The 24,787-nt window shown below is 34.9% G+C and overlaps 3 protein-coding genes, 1 long non-coding RNA gene and 1 pseudogene across 6 annotated transcripts; 3 read left to right on the top strand and 2 right to left on the bottom strand.

The window, feature by feature from the left end:
- The first annotated feature begins 3,899 nt into the window (after nt 1-3,899).
- LOC143542025 (somatic embryogenesis receptor kinase 1-like) lies at nt 3,900-9,075 on the top strand (annotated as a pseudogene). Its single transcript, XR_013136841.1, has 11 exons — nt 3,900-3,998; nt 4,785-4,917; nt 4,986-5,056; nt 5,720-5,863; nt 5,999-6,070; nt 6,195-6,266; nt 6,353-6,465; nt 6,575-6,706; nt 6,880-7,221; nt 7,485-7,880; nt 8,694-9,075. The product of XR_013136841.1 is annotated as a somatic embryogenesis receptor kinase 1-like (transcript).
- Nucleotides 9,076-9,186: 111 nt separating this feature from the next.
- On the bottom strand, nt 9,187-9,792 carry LOC143542039 (uncharacterized). The gene is made up of 2 exons (XM_077034712.1): nt 9,544-9,792; nt 9,187-9,492 (listed from the first exon to the last, which is right to left on the bottom strand). Exons 1-2 carry the CDS (start codon nt 9,790-9,792, stop codon nt 9,187-9,189), a joined length of 555 nt encoding a protein of 184 aa, XP_076890827.1.
- A 2,848-nt stretch (nt 9,793-12,640) lies between these two features.
- LOC143542024 (uncharacterized) lies at nt 12,641-17,313 on the top strand. The gene is made up of 12 exons (XM_077034700.1): nt 12,641-12,692; nt 13,212-13,311; nt 13,442-13,498; nt 13,809-13,850; nt 13,989-14,108; nt 14,188-14,333; nt 14,614-14,761; nt 14,842-14,925; nt 15,621-15,736; nt 15,816-15,874; nt 15,963-16,053; nt 17,055-17,313. Exons 2-12 carry the CDS (start codon nt 13,227-13,229, stop codon nt 17,280-17,282), a joined length of 1,176 nt encoding a protein of 391 aa, XP_076890815.1. The 5' UTR covers nt 12,641-12,692; nt 13,212-13,226; the 3' UTR covers nt 17,283-17,313.
- A 1,309-nt stretch (nt 17,314-18,622) lies between these two features.
- Nucleotides 18,623-19,712, top strand: LOC143541994 (uncharacterized). Its single transcript, XR_013136839.1, has 3 exons — nt 18,623-18,749; nt 19,334-19,389; nt 19,479-19,712. It is a non-coding gene; the product is annotated as an uncharacterized LOC143541994 (long non-coding RNA).
- Nucleotides 19,713-19,827: 115 nt separating this feature from the next.
- On the bottom strand, nt 19,828-23,718 carry LOC143542023 (transcription factor TGA1-like). Of its 2 annotated transcripts, none has more exons than XM_077034698.1 (9): nt 23,532-23,718; nt 22,715-22,896; nt 22,307-22,378; nt 22,150-22,209; nt 21,995-22,072; nt 21,833-21,896; nt 21,479-21,750; nt 21,167-21,391; nt 19,828-20,291 (listed from the first exon to the last, which is right to left on the bottom strand). In XM_077034698.1, the coding sequence occupies exons 2-9, from the start codon at nt 22,874-22,876 to the stop codon at nt 20,127-20,129; spliced, it is 1,098 nt and encodes a 365-aa protein (XP_076890813.1). In that variant the 5' UTR covers nt 22,877-22,896; nt 23,532-23,718; the 3' UTR covers nt 19,828-20,126. The 2 variants fall into 2 exon arrangements, with proteins under 2 accessions (XP_076890813.1, XP_076890814.1); XM_077034699.1 differs by having other exon boundaries at nt 22,715-22,892.
- Nucleotides 23,719-24,787: the final 1,069 nt, after the last annotated feature.

Below are 24,787 nucleotides of genomic sequence, written 5' to 3'. Positions count from 1 at the left end.
CGCCATACTGTGGTCAATAAGCTGTCGTATCTTTAGTCAGATCTTTTTCCCATACCTCGTCTGGTACAGTACAGAAGATCTTCCCGTATCGTACGGACTGGCTTATTTGGGCGGGAGTATTCCCCCTCCCGCCCTTGTGCGGGATTGTTCCCGGCTTTGCTCATTCCTTCAGGTGACACTGAGTGATTGAGAGCTAAGTGCCTTGTGCGTGTAGCCTTGCTGCGCGGGTGGCCTTCCCTGATGGCTTGTATCCGAAGCTGCGGGAACAGGCGGAGTCCTTCACCATCGGGAGGCATTTCCTGCGGGACCAGCTTGCGTACTGCGCGTAAGGACGTCACGTCTCTGAGCATGGTTGGTCATGCGGATCCAGTTGGTTTCTACGCAGACGTCCCTCTTCAAGGTGAGTCTTGCGGGTCCAACTAGGCTCTGCTGGGATCTACCTCTTCAGGTTGTTACCTGAAGGCCATTCTACCATCTAAATGCTCTTTCCAAAACTTGCTTATAACAAAATTTATAATTGCATCTTTGACAATTGTGTCATTATATCATTAAAAAGGTGAGCATCCTAGGTTTATATCATTGACATTAAGCTAATAGATCTTGTGAACGTGTTATGTTAAAATAATAATTTTAACTACGAAAAATTATACATTTAGTCCTCATTATCCACTCACAAATGACATAATTGGTTTCAGCACTACCAAACATAAACAAAACTGTCATTTATATGTAAAATTATTAAGACGGGGTGGGATGGCATCCCCTCTTTCATCAACGGTAGACCGTGCTTGCAAAGAAAAATAGGGTTGGACTCGGGCGGTGTGCTATTTAAAGGTAGTCAAACCAACTCACTTGCTTCAATTTAAACGCTGTGAACTTGTGACCGTTTTTAACGGTTTATATATGAAGCACTTGCAAATAACTTTACCGATGTTAGAGCATTCCTAATGGGTTCTCAATCTTCGTCTTTAAAATTTAACTAAAAAACATAATTTTTTAATTTATATATCATTTTTTATAAACTCCCCCCCAACTCATTCTACATTCTCATCTCTATATTCTTTTTATTTCATTTATACTCTTAACTCTTAACTATTTTGTCTTATTATCATTTTCAATATATATTTATTTCTAATATATATTTATAGAAGGATAGTTGGAACTTGGAAATTGAGTGTTGTGATACTACTTTAAATTTGAAGGATTCCTATGTCATTTCACTAAAATTTAGAAATAAAGCTCGGATATAGAAAACATGTTGGATGGTTATATGCAAAGTTTTTGAACCGCAATAATTCATTTCAGAAGTTTGTGATTATAGATGATGTATATGTATATTTTTTAATTGAAAGTAGAATATCAATATCTATAAATACATTTTGATGCACTCATAAATGTGGTCTATAAGTCGCTTTCTCGCCCGTGAACAAACATCCTAGAGGCTGGTCCAACCCTTTAATCAACCAAATATTTGACCAAACATTTATTTCATTTACACAAATAAAACATCTAAAAGTAGAAATCCACATTTAATATATGGAATGTTCAGTTTTGTAAGAAAAAACTAAGAACAATCGTAGTAGAGCGCTTCTCCACTCAAAACCCTCTCAAAATATCGGAAACGCCTCCTTTGGGACGTCTTGGGTTATTTTGATGTGGGGGGGCGCTTCCCACAAAACGTAGAAATGGGGAGAATTGAGGAAGGTAGTTGGTTGCTTTATTTATTTGTTTCTTTAATATCAGGATAATAATATAATAATAAAGTAAATATTTGAAGGATTTCATCCACTACACCACTTTGTTGTAAAACGCTCATATGGTTAGGTGACATCACATGGCACAAAATGTCCTCATATGAGTCACATATACTACACATGGTCTAGTAACTAAAAATACGATAATGCTTACCTTAAGTTGTATAATAAGGTTGCTCGTTATGGAGGGGAACCCCGACATCATGGTCGAGGTGGCGCACCCTAATGTCGGCCACTTGTGCCGCAACGTTAAGGGTATATGTTAACATGGTAACGAGCGTTAAACATGGAAAGGATAGGGTCATCAAACTAACAACCAATAAAAAACATAGTTAACGGGTGAGCTGGTTAAAGTTTCACTACCTACGTGGTAGTGACGTAATATTTTAACTAGTCATTGGTAGTTAAACGACAACATATAGCTTGAGATCATTTTAGATTATCTAAAACTATTTTATCTTTTAAATTAAACGCAATTATGTAAACCCAAGTAATGTGACCCTAACGGTCTTTGATTTTTGTTATAGTGACTTGCCATATCTTTATAAATATACGTGGCAGTGACGTAATGTTTTAACTAGTCATTGGTAGTTAAACGACAACATATAGACGGACATCGTTTTAGATTATCTACAATTAGTTTATCTTTTAAATTAAATACAATTATGTAAACCCAAGTAATGTGACCCTAACGGTCTTTGCTTTTTGTTAGAGTGACTTGCCATATCTTTATAAATATACTAAGTTTTCTAGAACGAACACAAAGATGTTTCATACGGACTGTCTAGTCAGGATATGACATTATGACTTATGGGTTATTTGAAAGGCAAAGAACGATGCATTTTTTTGGTGACAAACAACCCCATTTGGTAAATTTGGTTGGTGAGATAAAGATCCTCGGGTTTCTTTAGATAAAGAATAGATCGAGAACTCCAAACATCTTATGGGATAACTGGAATGATTTTCATGTGGCATAGGCTCTTTGGTTCGCATGGAGGTTTTTATTTTTTGACTTGTGTTCCTCTTGTGTTTGTAGTTTTTGTGATTTTGTTTTCCGGATTTTGGTGGTTGTAATCGTTTAGGCAGCTTGACTTGGTTTGTATATAATACAAATCTTTGTTGCCCGTTAAAAAAATACAACCCAAATAACATTTACCCCAAAATACAATTATTAAACATTTTGACACAAAACATCCATCCTCCCTCTATTCTCTTTATCAATTGCATGTCTTATAAAAAGTTAACCACAATAATGTTTGCAAAAGGACCCCATGAATATCATAGTGATAGTAAGCCGCCTCCTCTATAGGTCAAGTGTTCAAAATTTTCAAGCTATAACCTGTAGGTAATGGTATAGATGGTTTATTTAGTAGTTGGTTAGTTTGCTATTAAAAAAACAAATAATGTTTGAATGTAATTATAAATCTATCACCCCGCCATACTTTTTAAACAAAGTTTTTCTCGAGTTCACCTTAAACGGATTTTAACTGTTCATAATTATTTGACTATTTAGATCCGAAGAAAAAACTCTATTGAACTTTTACCATAACAACCCGGTAAGACCATGCGCTATGGGACTCCAACGGGTGACATGGCGGGCGCCCTCTCTCTCTATCTCTCAAACACACATACATACATATATATATGTATATAATAGGCGCTCTTATCATAGCGGAGCATTATTGGATAGAGCTTCGATGCCCCCTGTGCTTACGTGACACTGACGTGACACGGTGGAGGGGTTTTGAAGCCCCCACCGGAACCAACGAGTTAACGACTTATCATAGAAAAAGAAACTTGAAGGCCCATAGTTATTACTCCATCATTTAACTGTATGTAGTAAGGAAGAGTAATTGTGTGTAGAAATTCAAGAGTATATATACACGTGGCAGGCAAGCTAGATATAATGTAGGTGGTGCAGTCGGCTAAACATAAACCCTGACCACGCCCTCAAAAGACCCACAAGTTTCTGTATCTCTCTCTAGCACACATACATACATTTTGCACCTGCACTGCATATTACTACTCACTAGACTAGTACCAGTGGGGTAGGTTTGAGTTGGGTACACCAACTTCAAACTTTGCAAAAACAACAATTTTTAAATATCAAGAAATAATTAGGGTTTTGGTTGGCATATGATATGATATGATATGAATGTTGATAAGCTGCTCTCAAAATGGCTACATTGTTCATCACGCTTCTGCTTCTGCTTCTGCTTCATCATGTTTATGCAAACCTTGAAGGTAAGATTTTTATTGTTTTATAATAATTATTATTATTTGGAATTAGGTTTTTTTAGGTTGCTAAAGTTTGTAATGTAGTTAATTGATTCAAGTTCTATGCTTTTTTACGCTTGGATTTAGGGGTTTCTATCGGGTCGGGGTGAATTGTTAACTTGTTTAACCCATTTACCTAAACGTGGCAAATAGGTTGGCGGGTGGTGATCAAGTTGTAAAATTGTTAATTGGGTTGGTGAGTTTTGAAAATTGGGTTATTCGGGTTAACGGGTCAACTTGTTTATTTATTATTGTTGTTTTGTAGTTTTGTGAGTTTTGGGATTTTGTTGATTGTGGATTTGATTGGTATGCCTTTTGAATGTGACATTTTTAGGCTGCTATTATCAGTAATGTAATGTAATAAATTTGATTCAAGTGATAAGCTTTATTACTGTAGTGTTGGACAGGGTGTCAATCTTGTAGGGTTGAGGGGATGAATATGACCCGTTTAACCCATTTACCTAAACGTGTCAAACGGGTAGTAATCAAGTTGTAAATGTGTTAATCGAGTTGAAAAAATTGGGTTTAACGGGTTAGCGGGTCGACCTGTCTAAATAACGGGTTAAAAAAGTCAGCCTGAACGCGGCCCGTTTATTAAACTGGCTAGATATGACAACCCAAAACCTTATTTGTGCCGCCCGTGTTGGATATTACCCCCCCCCCCCCCCAATTGGATCACCGATTTCATCTTATTTGTACGATTTTCTTATATTTGATGATGTTGATATAATATCATATCACTGTCATTTACAGGTGATGCTTTGAATAGTTTGAGGACGAATTTAGAAGATCCAAATAGAGTGCTTCAAAGTTGGGATCCCACTTTGGTTAATCCTTGCACATGGTTTCATGTAACCTGCAATAATGATAATAGTGTTATAAGACTGTAAGTTTACTACATGTTTTCTATTTTTAATGTCATATCTTCATATATTTAACATCCATTTTCTCCAGTGATTTGGGAAACGCGGCTCTTTCTGTACTTTAGTCCCACAGCTTGGTCTCTTGAAGAATCTGCAATACTTGTAAGTCACATTTTCAACATAAATCTATTGAAAAATAAACAAAAAAATGGTTATCTAGTGCACCCGCTTGAAATGGAGTTGCTTTTAAGATTGTATTAATGACTATTTTTTATTATGGGATATAATAAATAGAGCTGTTGAACAGGCCATGTTCGCAGGTTGACAGTTCCAACCCGCGAATTTACATGGGAAATCGTGTTGCAACACATGAACCTGAACACAGCACGTGTATCTGCGGGTCGAGACAAGCATGACCCGTTTAACCTTAAAAGGAATTTTATTTATTTATTTATTTTTGCAAATTAATGCTCTAAAATTCCATATTTTCATATACTTTTTTTTTGCAATTATGTTTAAAATATGCCAGTATTTTTTAAACCTTATAGCGTTGGTATAAAAAAAACCCAAATGGTTTTAAGTTATTACACAAAATACATTTAAAATTAAATGAAAAAAACAAGTAATTGGGTTAAATGGGCCAACCCACGAACCCACAGGGCTGACACAAACACAGCCCGTCTAGCTAAACATGTATGTGCGGGTTTGACCCGAACCTGTTTAGGTTCGTGGCATGTTAGAACTCACATGCTTAAGATTTATGTGTTCTTGAGTTGGGCTAATAAAGTAATAATCAATATTGTTTCTTGAATTTTTTTTCTGCAGAGAACTTTACAGCAATAACTTAACTGGCCGGATTCCGAGCGACCTTGGAAATTTGACAAATTTAGTGAGTTTGGATTTATATTTGAACGAGTTTTCTGGCCCGATTCCAGATACATTGGGCAAGCTCTCAAAGTTGCGGTTCCTGTATGTATATGTTCTTTAGCATCAACGTCTTTAAATATGTATTTGCTTATCGTATGGGTTGATATATGTTCTTTTATTCCATTTAGACAATATTTTAACCAATTATATGATTTTGATTTTTTTCTGCAAGGATAGCCGGCTTAACAATAACAGCTTGGATGGTCCAATCCCTTTATCATTGACTAATGTTTCATCTTTACAAGTGTTGTGAGTATTTTTCCTCTCTCTATATCTATATATGTTTGTGCGCACGCATGTACATATGGTATCAACAATTATGAAGGATGACAAAATTTCGTAAGATTTAATGATTTAATATTAAAACTTTTAGGGATCTGTCAAACAACCGTCTGTCGGGGCCGGTTCCAGATAATGGCTCATTCTCGCTTTTTACACCAATCAGGTCTGTCAATTAATAGGCTCGTGTATTATTTATTAATTTTGTTTCTAGTTAAAAATAACTCACCAATGTTAATTCCTGATTATCAGTTTTGCTAATAATTTTGGGCTTTGTGGCCCGGTTACCGGACACCCTTGTCCTGGATCTCCTCCCTTTTCTCCACCTCCTCCATTTGTGCAACCACCACCGATCGCCACACCAGGTGATTGCCAGTTGCCACCTTTTTAATATATTTTTTTATAAATAGTTACGCGTTATGTGTTTATATGCATTAGTGATTTAGTGTTAAATGTATTTGCATTGTCTTGCAGAAGAAAAGAGTGCCACTGGTGCTATAGCTGGCGGAGTTGCTGTCGGGGCAGCATTATTGTTTGCCGCCCCCGCCATTGCATTTGCGTTGTGGCGGCGGCGGAAGCCTCAAGAATTTTTCTTTGATGTGCCCTGTTAGTAATTTTCATGTTTACCTTTTTTATTCTGATTTGAGACTGCACTTCACTTTAACAAAATGTGCCTCCTAACCAAAATAACCACTTTTTATGTTACAAATTGCTAATATATAATCACTTTCAAAACGCACATCTAAACACCTTTTAAATTATGAATGACCTATTTGCAGCTGAAGAAGATCCTGAGGTTCATTTAGGACAGCTTAAAAGATTTTCTTTAAGAGAATTACAAGTGGCAACCGATACTTTTAGCAATAAAAATATATTGGGTAGAGGTGGGTTTGGTAAAGTTTACAAAGGGCGGTTAGCTGACGGCTCGTTGGTCGCGGTTAAACGGTTGAAGGAAGAACGAACACCAGGCGGCGAGCTACAATTTCAGACGGAAGTTGAAATGATTAGCATGGCGGTTCATCGAAATCTCCTTCGGTTAAGGGGATTTTGTATGGCACCAACTGAAAGATTACTTGTTTACCCCTATATGGCCAATGGAAGTGTTGCTTCATGTTTGAGAGGTAAGTGTTTCATTACCACTCGTGATTATATTATCATTATTACTACCACCAATATGTATAAATTTACGATAAAAATACCTAAATAATATATAGTATGATATACATAAAAGTTATAATTAAAATGCATACAAAACATTATGTATAAACGTATATGAACTGATTAATAAAATAAACGAACCGAGCATGCGCTCTGTCTCCACTCATTTACACGCCTAATATTTATAATACTTTTTGAGTCATAAATTATTTTCGCGTACTTGTAGAACGACCACCAAACGAACCACCACTAGACTGGCCTACACGAAAACGTATCGCTCTAGGGTCAGCTAGAGGGCTTTCGTATTTGCATGATCATTGTGACCCGAAAATCATTCACCGAGATGTAAAAGCAGCTAACATATTATTGGACGAAGAATTTGAGGCGGTTGTTGGTGATTTTGGTTTGGCTAAATTGATGGATTACAAAGATACACATGTCACGACAGCTGTACGTGGGACCATTGGGCATATTGCTCCCGAGTATCTCTCAACAGGAAAATCATCGGAAAAAAACCGATGTTTTTGGGTACGGGATTATGCTTTTGGAACTAATTACTGGTCAAAGGGCGTTTGACCTTGCTCGACTTGCGAATGATGATGATGTCATGTTACTCGATTGGGTATGTGCTCTTTAAAACTTGTTTTTTCGGGTTTGTGAAAGCAGGGTTGATTTGGATGTATATTTCTCTAACGAGTCAGTAAATAAAACTTTAAGAACTTGGTTAAAAATGAAATGGGTCAAAAGATTAAAATAGTAATTTAATAATGTTGTTTTCTTATCATATTTTATAGGCTTGTAAACGATCCTAACGAACATGAATGGGGCATGTTCGTGGCGCTCGTCTAACTTTTAAACAAACGATCGAACACGAACAATTAAACAAGCGGGGTTTTCTTGTTAGTGTTCGTTCGTTAAGAAAATGAACATGTTTGTGGTCGCTTATGCTCGTTCATTAACTATATAAATGAATGGTTCATGAACGTAAATGAACGGATATAAGTAAGCTAAATAGGTTTTGAAGTAATGTAAAAAACAATGTGTAAGCCTAAAATTTTATTAAAACTAAACTAAGTTGAAATGGGCCAAACAATTTTAAATGAATATATTAACGAACATTGATGAACGAACTTAAACAAATGTAAACTAACGAACGAAAACGAATTTAAATAAATGAACATTCATAAGAAAGTTTAACGAACTAGGCATGTGTTCATGTTTGTTCGTTTAGCTAAATGAACAAACTCTTTTGTTCATGTTCGGTCATTTATTAAATAAATAAGCGTGCATAACCAAACTTCCCGTCGAATAGTTTACGTTGAACGTTCACTTCATTTACAGGCCTAAATTATTTAGTTTTAAGAAGGGACAAAAATATTAGGTGAAAGGGCTTAACAATTCACTTTGACCGAGTTTGCTAAAAACGTGTTTTTAGGTGAAAGGGCTTTTAAAAGAGAAGAAACTCGAGATGTTGGTGGACCCCGATCTAGAAACCAATTATGTGGCAGCTGAGGTGGAGCAGTTAATCCAGGTGGCATTATTATGCACACAAGGATCGCCAATAAACCGCCCGAAAATGTCGGATGTTGTTAGGATGTTAGAAGGTGAGGGGCTGGCTGAGCGATGGGACGAGTGGCTGAAAGTGGAGGTGATCCGCCACGAGTTGGACCTTGTACCGCTACCTAACTCGGACTGGATCATTGACTCGACTGATAACTTGCATGCTGTTGAGTTATCAGGGCCCAGATGATGAAGATTGGAAAGAAATTATGCTTGGGTGGTTGTAATATGCTTTTGTTTGTCATATTCATATGTAACATATACAATAATCAAAACTAACAGACCATCTATATCAAAAAGAGAATCTTCAATTCTTCTTTAAAAGCATGTGAACATGTACATAGGTCCTAACATCAAAACAAAACAATTTACCTCATGCTACTAACATAAGTTTCATACAAACTAGGAATCTCATCCTCAAACCCGCGCAAATAATCTTGAAACCTTAATTCCGGATAATCAACAAGCGTAATAAGCGATTTCCCCCCTAATAACATCCTCTCTTTCAAAATCTTCAACACTTCATTCCTCGGCTTCACCCGTTTCTCCAAACTCAACGAAAAAAGACTCGGGCAAGTAGCCAAATAACTCGACGTGTACCCAACCTCACCCATAAAAAAACTCAACTTATCACGAATCGTGTCTTCCGCTAACGCAAAACAATGCGGCTGATTCTTAAACAACACAGACAACTAGGTATCCGTAAACCCAAACCCCTTATAAACCTCCATCTTCCTCTCCATACTCGCAACACTATTCGACGCAATCGAGTTAAAACACCGGAAAAACTCATTCGAATCACGCGAAATCCCTAATCTACCCTCCACCCAATTCATCTTCCTCGTGACCCACGACGCCGGTTGCGCAAAATGCATAGCATTCCTATGAACAAACTTCCGAATCTGCTCATCCGAAAACCCATAACTCCGCAACAACTTTACGTTCGCGGTATACAGTTTCAACGAAACCGACATCGAAAAATGCCATCTGGATCTATTAATAACCTCAATCACTTTCTCATCAGTCTGTACTAACGTTCTAAGGTAATCAATTGTGGGTATGATTCTTGAATGTAAACCCAGATCGAATAAGCTAGGGTTTCGTTTAATTAGCCGTGTTAGGTCTGACGTGGACAGTCCGAGGTTTAAAAAGACGTTAATTTTGGGAGCTAGGGTTTGGTCTGGTTTGTAGAGTAGAACCCTAGGGACAGAATTGACAATGTGTTTGATCTGGGTGTCATCGAAGCCGTGGGATTTTAATAAGTGGATGACGGAATTGCAGTATTGGGTGGTGGTTAACCGGCGTACCTTTGAGGAGGATGAAATGGCGGATTCTTTGGAGAAATTGAGGGTGCTGATGAGGTAGTTTATGAATTGGGCTTGTATTGGAGATGGGTTTGTGGATGTTGAGTAAAGAAGGTGAGATTGATGGAGGTTGATTGAGAACAGGTCTCGCCGGAGATGGCGACGGAGGAAGAACATGGCGGCGACGGTGGTACTAGGTGACGGACATGCGCTATAAAGACGCCACAGTCCACACTTCAGTACTCGATAACCGAGCTATGTACTCTAGGAGTGAGTCTAAGCTCGTTTTACATATATGCAAGCTTGAGCTTGGCTCATTTCGAACTCTATTTTAAAAGTTTGAGCTCGGCTAGTTTATTATTTATTAACTTTTTATATTTGTAGTTGTTTATATATGTAGGGTGCAGTTACTGTACGCTAATGCTTAATGTACGGTAGGTACGCGAGACGCTCAAAGGCAAAACCCTAAAACGCTCACAAAACCTTAAACGTTCATTAAACGCTCAAAAACCGTCTTTGTGAAAAAAAGTGAAAAATTGATCGATTAACCATCCAAAACTGTTTTTTTTTCGGTGAAGCAATGATTGATTGGATATATATTGACGATTCCGAGATGCTTGGATGTGATTTCATGGATCGATTCGTGAAAAACGGAATTCGCGTACGTATTTGTACGATAAGCATTGGTGTATTGGATCTTTTCACTATATATATATATATATTGTCAACTGTAGTTTTATGTATAAAATAATATATATTATTTAGTTATTTCTCATAACATTATTAATAATAATTAAATATATTAAAAAATTATATAAATGGCAGGTTCGTTTAGGCTTGTGAGTTAGCTCGAGTTCGATAAGTGAAGCTCAAGCTCGGGCGCATTTATTAAACGAGCTTACTTTTAGGCTTGAGTTCGGGCTCGGACTTGATTAAGCTTGGCTCGATCGAGCTTTTTCACTAGCTGATCTCAAGTAGCTCGCGACGTTTACACCCCTACTCAATAGTATCAAGAGGCAAGAATCTCTTGTAGGCTCTAACATGATGATGTATGGGGAATGGAGTCGGTGTCCGAATATAACATCACGTTTGAAACACAATAACTGATATTTTTTTAATTGTAAACAGATTGTTCATGGGTCGTATTATTCAGACACTAACGGCTAACCGGACACCATCTATATAATCCGTATAGTCTTATACAACTCGTATGTCTTTTTTGTACCTGACAACGTACCAGAGATTTTAGATTTATCCATACTCTGCGTCGACCATGCCCATTTGTTTTTCTCTTACGGAAAGAGAGGCGCCTTCCGTGAACTTTTGCTATTCAACAATGGAACTATTTGGGCACCTCCTCGAGGCTCTGATGCCACTCGCGTGAATTACCGAACACTCTTTGAACCACCAAACAACCATCTTCCCACTTTAAGGCATACGACTTGGGAAATTGATCAGCTAGGCGTCGATTTCGACACTACGTATTCTTCCAACTCTAGTCTCATTTCCACAATCAGTTTAATTATGAATCAAATTTATCGGAACAATGCCCGACTCATTTAACTTACTAAACTCCTCCAACATCATCTGTCTAGGGTTGACAATGAAACCTGAAACCCAAAACATTTGGGATGGGTAATACTCGTCCCATTAGGGTTTGTGATTACTTTTAAAATTTTAATATACCGAATACATAAGCTCGTTTACCCGATTATAAACCTGAATAACACGATATAATTTTATTTATCTATTCTAATTATACATTTGTAAGAAAGTGCATACACCATAAAACTAACTCTAAATCATGAAGATAATGTATAAATTGACGAAGAAAATGAAAGTTAACATCTTATTGGAGGTTTTCTTAACGAGTACATGCATTAGATTTCCAAGTTTCAAATATGGGTAAAGAAAAATATGTCACACACCAGATTATATAACAAACTGTTTATAATCTCATCAAATTACACAACAAATTATTTATAGTCACACCGAATGCTTGATTATCTTTAATTTTGTTAATAATCTCAATGAATACTTGATCATCTTTGCTTTATCATTTTGTTGGGTATACCTTGACGGATTTTGGGTTGGGTATACCCGACGACTATTTTTGTCAAAACCCGATAGAAAAACCCGACGAAATTACCCGATGAGTTTAAAATGAGCTTTAATAATTAGGTATGAGTTTGAAAATACATAAACCCGATCCAAACCTGATCTAGTCATCCCTAACTCAGCCGCACATTATTACAATTAATAGAAAAGAAGCACGCACCTCCAAATCTAAAGCACATAAATCTATATTCGTATATAAATTGTCAACATCAACTTGTACCCGGTACAAACTTAAAATCATATCCTGGTTAACTTAATGATTTGAACGTGTTAAATGGGTTGACCGGTAAACTCAAGTTGTAAAAAAGTGGTGTTTTTTTTTAATAATAATAATAATAAAAAACAACGTGTTGGTAAATATCATAAAACCCTAGCCTAAAAACCTTACAAGAAAGAAAGAAAGAAATCAAACATTTGCTTTCCTCTGCTCCGATCGTCGTCTAGCCGCACAGGTATTCATTCCAAACCATTACTTTACTTTATTGCTTGCTTGATAGTGGTTTTGACTTTTAATTAAGCGATTAACCATTATATTATTATATTATATCATATCAATTGTTTGTCTAAACTGGACCTGTTATTCCTCTTTGATTCAATATAACTCTTCACTCAGGGTTTTTAATTGTTTCTGATTATGAGCTTATTATATAGGTTAGTTTCATTCGATTCCTCTTGATTTAATAATAATAATAATAATAATAATAATAGCAAGCTCCACATGCAATTTTAAGTTTATGCAGTTTTGATATCTGTGGAAATAATTAATCATATTCATTTTGAGAGCTTACAAGTACAAGATACTAGTTTATTAAAAGTAATAATTAACCCTACTGCTAATTATTCAGTTATTGCATGTACTACAAGTTTACAAAGCTTATAGAATCGTTAAAATCCACCCGCCTTATATGATTCTGAATGAGTTTGGTCATACCGTACCAATTTCAAGTTTGATTTGAACTTAGTTTTGATAGGTAAAAGGAGGGATCATGAGTACTCTTGCTAACGATAATGATGGTGAGGTTTTTCTTGATGAGGATGACATTGTAGAAGAAATTAACGTAGATGAAGAAGGTAGTTTTATTATTATTATTATTATTATTATTATTATTATTATTATTATTATTATTAATTTTATGATATAATATGATGTTCTCTTTTTAACGTATGCATACTATGGAACTTGTTTCTTTTGCTGTTTTAGATCTCCCTGACGCAGATGATGATGATGGTGACGATGATGCAGATTCTGAGGCTTTTGGTATGTCATGACTTTATAAACTTTTTACAATTCCTTCTTTTTTTCTTATTTATGCATTTGATTTAACACTTAGATATAAATGTAACAACAAATAACTTTTTAAGTTACAGATGTATTTTCACATAGGCAGTTAAAAAATGAGGTTGGTTTCTGAAATAAAGAGTGATATTTTATAACTGGTTTCTATTTTACATTTAGGGATTACTAAAATCAGGGAAAGTTTTAAGTTTTGTTTCACTTTCGTGAAGTTTGCTCAATGCAGATACTTAGTTAACTACTTAAATTTATTATTATTTTCTTCTTATTTCAGATGAAGCCGATGATTCAATGCACATATTCACTGGTCATACTGGTAAGTTCATCATCTTTTTCTTTCATCATTGACTCATTGTTAAGGTTACTTTATTATCTCTGAGGGATAATAATGTTATAGAACGTTTAGTGTTAAATAATTGTGTAACTAACTTAGAATTTTTCTTATTTGTCATAGGCGAATTATACACAGTTGCATGCAGCCCAACCGATGCTGCATTGGTGGCGACAGGTGGAGGAGATGACAAAGGTTTTCTTTGGAAAATTGGTCAAGGAGATTGGGCTTTTGAATTGCAAGGTATGCATTTTTTTCCTAAATATAACCTTTTTTAAGTATGTTTGTGATTCAGGGGCATTTTTGTCATTTGGTATGATAGGTCATAAGGATTCTGTATCCTGTGTGGCCTTCAGTTATGATGGTCAACTGGTTGCTTCCGGAAGTTTTGATGGGAACATTCAAGTTTGGGACGTATCGTTAGGAACCCTAAAATGTACACTTGATGGACCTGCAGCCGGCATCGAGGTAAAAAAACTAACAAATTTGTTTTTACATGATTAGTAGAGTTAAATAATACGGTTTGAGTCCATGTGCTTTTGCATATGAGTTAATTTCTATTTTTGTCTATTTTCTAATAGCGGGGGCATTTTAACCATTTTGCAAGCAGAATGTATAGACTTCTGACTTTAATTGAGACGTATATAAAACTAGAATAGCCAAATTTAAACTTTTGGACTAAAATGGTTATTTAAGTGAAACCATAGGGACTAACGCAGTATTTAACTCAAAATCTGTGATTCTTTAGTGGGTGAGGTGGCATCCGCGTGGACACATAGTTCTTGCTGGTTCAGATGATACCACTGTTTGGATGTGGAATGCTGACAAAAGCGCGTATCTGAATTCGTTTTCGGGTCATTCTAGTTCCGTTACATGTGGGGATTTTACTCCGGATGGTATGGTGATTATGTTCTTGTCTTGTTCTTTTTAAATTTGTTTACTTTCATTATTTTAACTGTTTCTTTTTATAATTTAGGTAAAACAATTTGTACTGGTTCTGATGATGCAAGTTTGAGGATATGGAACCCGAGAACCGGGGAAAATATTCATGTTGTTAAAGGTATGTATTATAGTATATATTAATATTGGTTACTCGATTTTAATGCAATAAACAGTAATTATACTATATATATACAAAACAAAAGGTATCATCACTTGGGCAAGCTGGAGAAATTAGAAGATACCTGTAGGCCCGTATGTGTCGTGACACAAAATAAACTGCCAGTCTTAAAATAGATTACCGTGTTTTTTTCTTTCTGAAGCTTTTAAATTTTTAAGCCCAGTATATTTTGTTTTTAGGTAATGTTGAAGTTTGAATAACTTTTTTGTGCTATTATAACGATTGATTATATTAATATTATTAATCACGGTTCATTAACGTACTTTAGTTTGCTTTCAGTTTCAATGTAAGTTTCGTTCAAAACAGAGTTGCCTGTGATAATATAATGTACGAGTCGTTAAAGCTGTATATATATAATCAGTTTGAAAGTTATACTATGGCCCCTCAAAAATTTACAATACCGTCACCTTCCAGTTTTCCACGTGTCTTTTTAAGGGTGGGTTTGTGTAAAGGTTTCGTTTTTATATAGAGTTTCGAACACGTTAATTTTTTCATGGTTTAGTGCACCACAACACGCACAGGTTTAATGCTAGCTATTAAATAAATCATGTGCATAACTTTAAATAGATTACATAAATAGTGTTGTTTAAGGTTTATAATTTAAATACTTACCAAATTACCCTTGTTATATTAAGGTCATTATTATCACGCCGACGGTTTGACTTGTTTGACCATAAGCGCTGACTCGTCTCTTGTTCTTACCGGCTCAAAAGACGGTTCTGTTTACATTGTCAATATCACAACCGGAAAGGTTTGATTAATAATTTCACCTTGAATTTATTTGTTTACTTATTTATCTTTTGCAGTTTTACAAATAAGTTTGGTTACAGGTTGTTAGTTCTCTAGCTTCACATACAGATTCGGTTGAATGTATTGCTCTATCGACTAGGTATTGCTTGTTTATATAGGAATAAATAAAGTTCATTAATTTTAAATAAAATAATTGATTAATTGTATGGCTTTGATTTGTTTGGCAGTGCATCATGGGCAGCAACAGGAAGCATGGATCAAAAACTTATTATTTGGGATCTGCAACACTCGTTGGCCCGTTGCACATGTGAACATGAGGTACGCCTTTAATCGTATAAAACATGAGGTTATTTGTTAGGTTTGTTGACAAGTAATATTCTCTACTTTTTAGTTACATGTTATTGGCATCATTATAATGAAACTACATTGTGAAACTGATGATTAACTTTATTTTAGAAAATGTTATATTTTAGAGTTATTTACACTTGCTGTTTTGTCATATTGCAACTTTAGTCCTCAAAACTATTAAAAATTACAACTTTAGACCAATTGTTTGCCAAAACTTATCACAGATGGTCCGTAGAACGGAACAAGTTGGCGTCTATCCATTCTGTAGGGATCATTGGTGTTACATAAAGGGAAATAGTTAGGCCTATAAATGAACTAAATGTTCAGCAAACCGTTTAGCTGGAAGTTCGTGTATGCACTTATTTAATAAACGAATGAACTCGGACAATTTTTTGTGTTTATTAAGTTAAACGAATGAGCATGAACACGCTTCTCATTTGCTCATTTATGTTTGTTGGTTATTTATTCATTTATTGTCAGGCACGTTATAATTTATTCTAGTTTTATAAAATTAAAACATTGCTCATTACAATTTATTAGACATCTTGCATTTTAGGCCCAACGTATTAATATTCACGCTTACTATTAATAACTGGTATTTTCTTAGTTATGTTATATGTTCATCGATGTTTAGTTATATTCGTTCACTTATGTTCGTGAACTGTTCGTTTATACTATTAACGAATGTACATAAAGAAAAATGAACAAGTTAATTTTTCTTAATGAAAGAGCCCGGGAAAAGAAAATCCCGTTTGTTTGATTGTTCATGTTTGATCGTTTGTTCGGTTAAAGTTAAACAAACACAAACATGTCTCGTTTGTGTTTGCTCTGTTCGTTTACAGGCCTACAAACGGTTGGTCTAAAGTTGTATTTTTTGAAACTTGAGGATTAAAGTTGCAATGATGGCCATTATGTTATAATAATATATATTAAGTTGGTGCTAAGATTGTAATATTTTGGTTATATTGTAGGATGGTGTGACATGTTTGATATGGCTAGGGAGTAGTCGATATGTGGCTACAGGGTGCGTGGATGGTAAAGTGAGGGTATGGGATAGTCTTTCCGGAGAGTGCATGAAGACTCTGGCAGGACACGTAGGTCCCATCCAGTCTCTAGCCATGTCACCTGATGGGACCCGTCTAGTGTCAGTCTCCCTTGATGCAACTGCTCGAGTCTTTGAGATTGATGAATTTCGTTAAAGTGCTTTTAGACTGTCAAATTGTTGAATATTATTTGCATACCGAGTTTGTGACTCTATTTAACCTTGTAAGAGAGAATGTGTGTGGAGATCACCGAGTACTCGTCTTGTTTCATATGAAACTAAAGAAAGAATCTGATCAGTCGATCAAAAAGTTAAGTTCATTACGTTTTTCATGTTATATATGCTCGATATAAATGAAACCATGGGATCATTTATTTATAGTACGCATTTCATGATCGTATTCGATATTAATTCTTGAAAATCCTGCACATAAGGATGACTTGAGCGTACTTAAACAACCTCCCAATATGAGACAATTCACGTGAATGGTTTGTCTTTCTGGTATAGAGCCATTAATGATGTACTTCATGCATTAATTGTTGAACATTCCCCTCATTTATCCAGTTCACCAACCAATGCTTAAACACGCATCTGGTGACCATGCACTCGATTTATGCATAGTTATCGTTAGAACCGTTTCTGGTTTGACAAAATATAGGCATAAAATTACTATACATTGGTTAGGCAATGTTGCCGGAGGAGTATCGTACTATCTTGAAGCATCGCTTCATGATTCATCTATTTTCGGTTGATGAGATATGGCTTGTTTGTCGCAAGACGTGTTTAGACACTTTTGGGGAGTATATATGCCATACATTGTAGAGAGCTCCGGGGGGTTCAAGTACCGACATAATTTGGTCATGGATGTTCCTTTTTTATATATTCAAGCGTACTGAGATTTCTGTTAAGAAATAAGCACTTGTAAATTTCTTGATCGACCAGCTGACATTTTGGTCTTTGGATGAATGAGAGGGTAACACGTGTGTTTAGTAGATCTAACAGCCTAACAGGGGTGTCCCCTCTTGTGGGCTTAGAGAGTGGTGTTTTCACGATGGGCCAGATTATGTTAAAACCATACACGAAAAAGTGTATCTTGATTCTTGACAACCTACATGGCTACACGCGTTTATACCAATGTTTTTTATAATTGATCAAAATGAAAAAAAAAAAAGAGAGAACTAAGATGGTGTCTTAAATCAACACTCTTAATTGTATTTGACTTTGTCAGGCTGACCAGATTTCTTACAATAATAAATATTATCTACTCATGCATATATCATATCTAATTTGACCATCACATAACTCACAATAACATTTGAACGCTTGAAATGCAATAAGGATGTTGCCAAGAATCATGTGAAGTGCATCTAATGTGGCCTTAGCATTAATTACACACACGTACACACATCCACTTCCATAGTCTTGACCATTCTGCTACTTCTATCCAATCCAATATATATACATCTCTCTTTCTTCAACTTTTACATATGTGGAAAACACTAAAACAAAACAAGAGTTTAGAGAATGAAGCATTTCCATTCACTTGACTTCCATACTTGGCTTCTTGCCATTATTATTATTTTCATGATACTTAACAATGCCGAAAGTCTTCAATCCGAACACTGTAAGGGCAAAACCGTCATTTCATATTTATGATATGTATATGTACTTAGCCATGGTGAACATCTTTTTTTTATTATTGTTTTCTTGGAAACTAGGGGCAAATTTGTCATTTCAAATTTTGTATACGTGCACAAAAGATTCTAGAAAATAACCATACAAACATGACATTAGGAATAATGGAATTCACTTTAATTCCACATGTTGTGTTTAGTCACAATCATAACTCCTCCATTTTTGGTTGACAATAATGCATGCTCTTGTTACCACAAATAGTATTTGTGTACATAACTTTATGTACTGAGTTTTATACATTATGCAACTCTACGTCTCTACCTACACATGTTTTTCTTAAATACCCAAAATTATATTAAAAGGAACGTTTCGATACTAGTTTTTGTAGTATCGAACCACCATCCTTATAGATTGCATACATGTCCCGCGTCACAAATGTTTTTTTATTTGGTACTATTAATCAAAGTAAAAGTCTTCGTTCTTGCCGGTTGTATGGGCAAAATCGTCATTAAAGATAAAGAATCTACTATAATTTGTCACCCATTGTTCTATATTCTATATTGTGTATTTCAGTCATATATGGAGAAAAGATTACTCATGGTGATGACCAAGTTCACAAGGACCCAAAGGTTTGTTTGACTTTCACTTTGACTGTTATAAGTCAACATCAATATGACTTTGAAATATGTAACCATTTAAACTCTTGGATGTTTTGCAGACTGTAGAGTTGTTCCCAACAGGATCAAACATACCCGACTGCTCACACGCGTGCGGACCATGTTTTCCATGCAAAAGGGTGATGATAGGCTATAAGTGTCCGATGACCGAGTCATGTCCCGTCATTTATAGATGTTTTTGTAAAGGTAGATATTATCATGTTCCAACAAGCTAGCATATTCACTCTCTTTATGGCCATGTCAATGGCAAATTTGTTGTGTTATTCAAATTATTTCCGCACTTTCTAAGTTTTTTATATAACTATGAAATTTGTATGGTTTCTTATTTTGAATGATAATATCTTAATATATATAAATGTGCATATTTTTGTATGGTTTTATCTACCTTCTACATCTGTAAAAATACAATAACCGCGGTAATAAAACACCGCTTCTTATATACACAAATCTAATAACTAAAACATAAGTGCAAGAATCAATATCTTTATGTGACTTAACATAGAATAACACTCGCATAACTCGACCTCTTGCGTATACATACATATATATGTATATGCACAATATTACAAACTATATTTACATTTTCCTACCGGGACACCATTATAAGCGTATTAAATGAGAAAAGTTGTTGGCAAATACATCTAAAGTTATGCTAATTTAAGCTAATAAAAACTTGAAAAAGATATGTTTTATGGCATTAAATTTGTGGGGCCATGAGGACGGGCAGACCAGATTGAACTGAGCACGCGTAGACGGTGCAAGTATTCACCAAGTGCAAGCAATGCATTTGCTGCTTGATGTACTGTTAAGATGTGATACATTTGTTGTAGAGTCTGCTGTCTAAGGTGATCAGCCTGCAAATTAATTTTGACACTAGGTGTTTAGATAATAATCAAGAAAGTCAAAACTTTTTTAAACTCAAATTTCACCAAGAGTTAATCACCTTTTTGATCTTAAAACATACAGAGCGCGCTATATGGTTAAACAAAACTTATCAATCAATTTTTTAACAAAGTTTTAAGTTATGTTGGTTTTTTTTTATTAAAAGATATTGTTTGACTCTCTAAAGTCAACTATGGAATCTTAAGCTACCAAGATTATGACTTTAAAAAAATATACAATTTTTTTTATTGAATTCTTAGAAAATTTAAGTTTAAATTGACATCAGTTGGTTCTCAAAAGTCAAATGTGGACGTGTTAGGTCAAACCTAATACTTGTTAAACTCCAATTCATATAACTTTAATACTACAAAAAGTCAAATATGACAGAGTGTGCTATACAATGGAAGTTAACTATGGAATCTTAAGCTATCAAGCTTATGATTTCATAAAAGATTCTAAAATTTTTTTTATTAAATTATTAGAGAGTTTTAGTTTAAACTGACATGATTTGGCTCTCAAAAGTCAAATGTGGACTTTGTTACCTTGTTAGGTCAAATCTAATACTTTTTAAAGACAAACTCATTAACTTTAACCTACTTTTTAATCTTTAAAATTTACATATGATAGCATGTTCAATATAATTAAAGTTAAGCCATAAGTTTTTCAAAAAGCTTGAAATTTTCCTAACAAAGTTCACACTTAAAAAGTCATAGTTTGACTCTATAAAGTCAGCTATGGGCTCTCAAAACTTAAGTCAACTAAAATGCAGCATAGCTTTTTTTTTTCCGGCAACATATTTATACGTTAACACTTCGTATATGGTTAAGCATAGTTACCAAGTTATTACCTGATTCAAGAAAATCTCAAGTGCCTCGAGTCTTTCCATTGCACAATTCATCTGCGTGTTGTAACTCGCGGGCCCCATTATATCAATGGTTATGCTCTGAGCCAGGGTTTGTTGAAGTTTAGCCATGCCTTGGTTCAACGCCTCTTCGGCTTGCTCACATGATTGTCTTAAACTTCTAACCTTCATGAGCTGCGTATCCATTAACTCAATCTGTGGCATTAATATCTGCCCGAAAAATAATCATAAATTGTCATTTCCATTTATGGAAATCGTCATTTTTCATTATGAAGTTGTCCTAATAATGGTTCTTACATATATGAGCTCAGATGGCCGGAAGCCGCCAATCCACTGGAAGAACGGCTCCACCGGAGTTCTCCACAACCCATTCATTATATAAAACAAATCGGCTTTGGCGGCATCGGCTTTCATTCTGAAAAGGTTATGATAGTGGCTCAAACCACTATCAACAAATATGCGTAGCTCGATTTCACTCGTATGAGTCAACAACACTTTCCTAAGCTCATCATCTTTCTTTCTTAGCTCGGAAAACCACAAATCGTACTCCATTTCGAATGTAGCAATCCCTACAATTCGTTCCATACAATTGTTTCATAAATCGTACCCAAAACTTTTTATCAAATTGTTCTATATAATATATAAATGTACCTGGATTAATGACATTACGAGACAACAAACCATTGCCCGAGTTCACTAGACCCCCATATACGCTCTGTAATCAACCAATAAACTACTGACACGTCAGATTCAGTTGAGATTCAGAAAAGTTTGAAATTTTTACCACGCCCATTAAAAATGTTGAAAGTTAACCTGTCGGCGAGCCCTCTCAAGTTCTTGTTCTAGTTGTGCTAGTTTCACACGGCCCGACTCCAGTTGTTGAACATAAGCCTAAAAGAAGTCCAAAATGAAATTATAAAAAAAAGCTCGGTTTTGTAATCATGACTTGTTTTTAATCTTTTATGTACCTTTTTTCTTAAACGACTTTTACGTGCAGCTTCACGATTTTGTGCTAATCGCCTTTGTAACTGCAGCCATGAAAAAGAATTATATATAAGATAAATGTATATTTACACACATAAATAAAGTACATACTTATTATATATCATAGTATGATTTTACAACCTTATCTGTAATGTGTTTTGTGGATGTAGAGTCTGGTGATGGTACTAATGATCCTTGAGAATTGTATTCGGTCTAATGAATCAAAAAACGTACGATCAGTTAAGTAAAAGCAACAACATGAATATGCAACCTATACGTATAAATATAGATGCATACATGCATGAACAATAGTATATACTCGTAAAAATGGATGATCAAATAGATACCAGAAAATTTTATATTTATGAAGAACACGATCTGTATGCTACAACTATATATATGCATACATATAGATATAATAAAGTCTTAACAATCATGAAAATATAGTCTATATCAATACAAATAGATGAATACATGAATGTGTAGCATGATGTATAAGTGTGCATACATATAGATGCATAAAAAGTTTCAAAAGATGAATTCAATGACCTTATTGGCAAGCCTTGGATCAACCTCGGGTAGCATAATAATATTGGTCATGATCGGGCTAAGATTGGGTGCAAACGGATCGTCCCACATGCTAATTTGTTGTAACGGGTCGTATATTCCCATCCTTCTTGATGTTGCAAATTGAGTTGTAGTTGATGTCATATTTGCTTACCAAAATCTAACTAAAATAAAACAATAATCAGATTCATAATCACCTTAAGCAAAATTATGCAAATGAGTCCAACAGTTGACTTTTAAGTGTCAAGTGATTTAACATTTGACCTCAAAATTGACACGAACCGTTTCGTTTTAACTTCATCACCGAATACATATACTAAAGTGTATAGAAATCTATACATACAAACAAATCAGACAAGAAAAAGTAATAAATTTTCCTGGTCAAATTAAAATTTGAAAGGTTTGACACTTTGTCATAGGTCAACATGATCATTTAATGAACTCATGAAAGTAAACATGAGAAAGAATTTGAACAAATTTGATAAGTAGATCATGAATTCTTGAAGATCAAGATGATATATACAACATATGATGCTTAGTTTACTACTTAGGTAATATTAATTATTAATTAATCATAAGCATTAAAAGATTTCAAAAAACCATATATATTGCAACTTAGATCATTTGTTTTTATTCAACTACCTAATTTGCATCTTCAGTACCTCTAAAGCACACACTAAAAAATCTTAAAAAGCATCAATATATCAAGAAACACACAGTTTTAGACCCATAATACTAAAAAAATACTTACTTTATCAAGAAAATATGAAGATGAGATGAGAGTTTTAAGAAAGCTGACCTGTGCATGAAGGGCTAAATGGAGAGAGTGAAATCTTGAAAAACCAAAAAAGATCCAATTTTGTTGGGGTTTTTATAAACAACAAATCAAACCCATTAAATATCAAATATATTATTATTGTTACATTATATAAGAACCACCCATCACCCATGCTTTAAAGCAAAAACACTCAGTTGTGTAAAGAATGAAAAAACCTAAATAAATTGACTAATTAATAATTAAACTAATACATCATAACAATAATAGTGTTATCTTGCAATTAAATAATATAACCAACTTTTCAGACTAAAGATGTGTAAGTTCAGATTCATGTACAAGTTTTTATACATGTGTTACAAGTTGTTTAAGCCTAAGTTGGTCTGATTAAAAGATGTGGCTTTTGGATGACAAGTAGATTATTATATAGTGAAAATGCGTACCAACTCATAATGGACGATTCTCTTCATTCAACCGATATACCTTTTCAAGTTATGAAAAGGGCAAGTTGTTAAGAGTTTAAGTGAGATTAATATTTGGGATAGATCTTTGTTACATAAAATAAATCAAAGTGGATGCCATGATATATGAAGGAAGCTGAGTCTTGAACTCTTTTATCTTGATGGTGAAAGTTTTGTAGATTTCGTATATTTCGATGGTTTTTGACTCATGAATGACTCATGTAATTTTCCGAAAAAGCAAGTGGTTTTTTTTATAGTTTTATGTCATGTTGAAATATTATAATTGATTTGTGAATTTAGACCAGATTGTCAATTTAGATAGAGGTCGGACTATCATAATGGTTGGGTTGAAACGTGGTAACGTTTCGTAAACATGTAAGGCGGTTGGGGTGTCCTCTTTCTTCGATATTTGATTGCAATCAACACCCAACAAAACAAACTATATATTGATCTTGATCAAAGAGAACAAGGAGGGCGGGACAACGGCTTGGTCAGTTCACAATTCATTCGAGTCATGTATGCGACTCTAGGAGTCGAGGTGTATTAGTTAGAACTGGAGTAGTTGAATCTTAAGTTGTCAATATGTTAAATTTGATCAAACTGTTCATAACCAACGAAATTATGTCCGAGTCTGAGCTCAAACTCTCTTAAATTAAACAAGCCAAACTCGAGTCTTGATGAGCTCGAGCCCAGTTCAGCTCGTTTGCACCCCTAGTGGTGCGGCAAAGATGAGTTCCGACATGGTTGTGCATGAATTGGGGGGGGGGGGGGTGCGAGGGGGTACTATATATTTTGTCCTAGTTTGGTAAATGTATATAT

Source organism: Bidens hawaiensis, unplaced genomic scaffold (assembly GCF_021521415.1).
Source record: "Bidens hawaiensis isolate Kalapana, Puna unplaced genomic scaffold, B.hawaiensis_p1.1 tig00012729_1, whole genome shotgun sequence".
Lineage (NCBI taxonomy): Eukaryota > Viridiplantae > Streptophyta > Magnoliopsida > Asterales > Asteraceae > Bidens > Bidens hawaiensis.
This window is presented reverse-complemented; position numbering and strand designations above follow the sequence as displayed.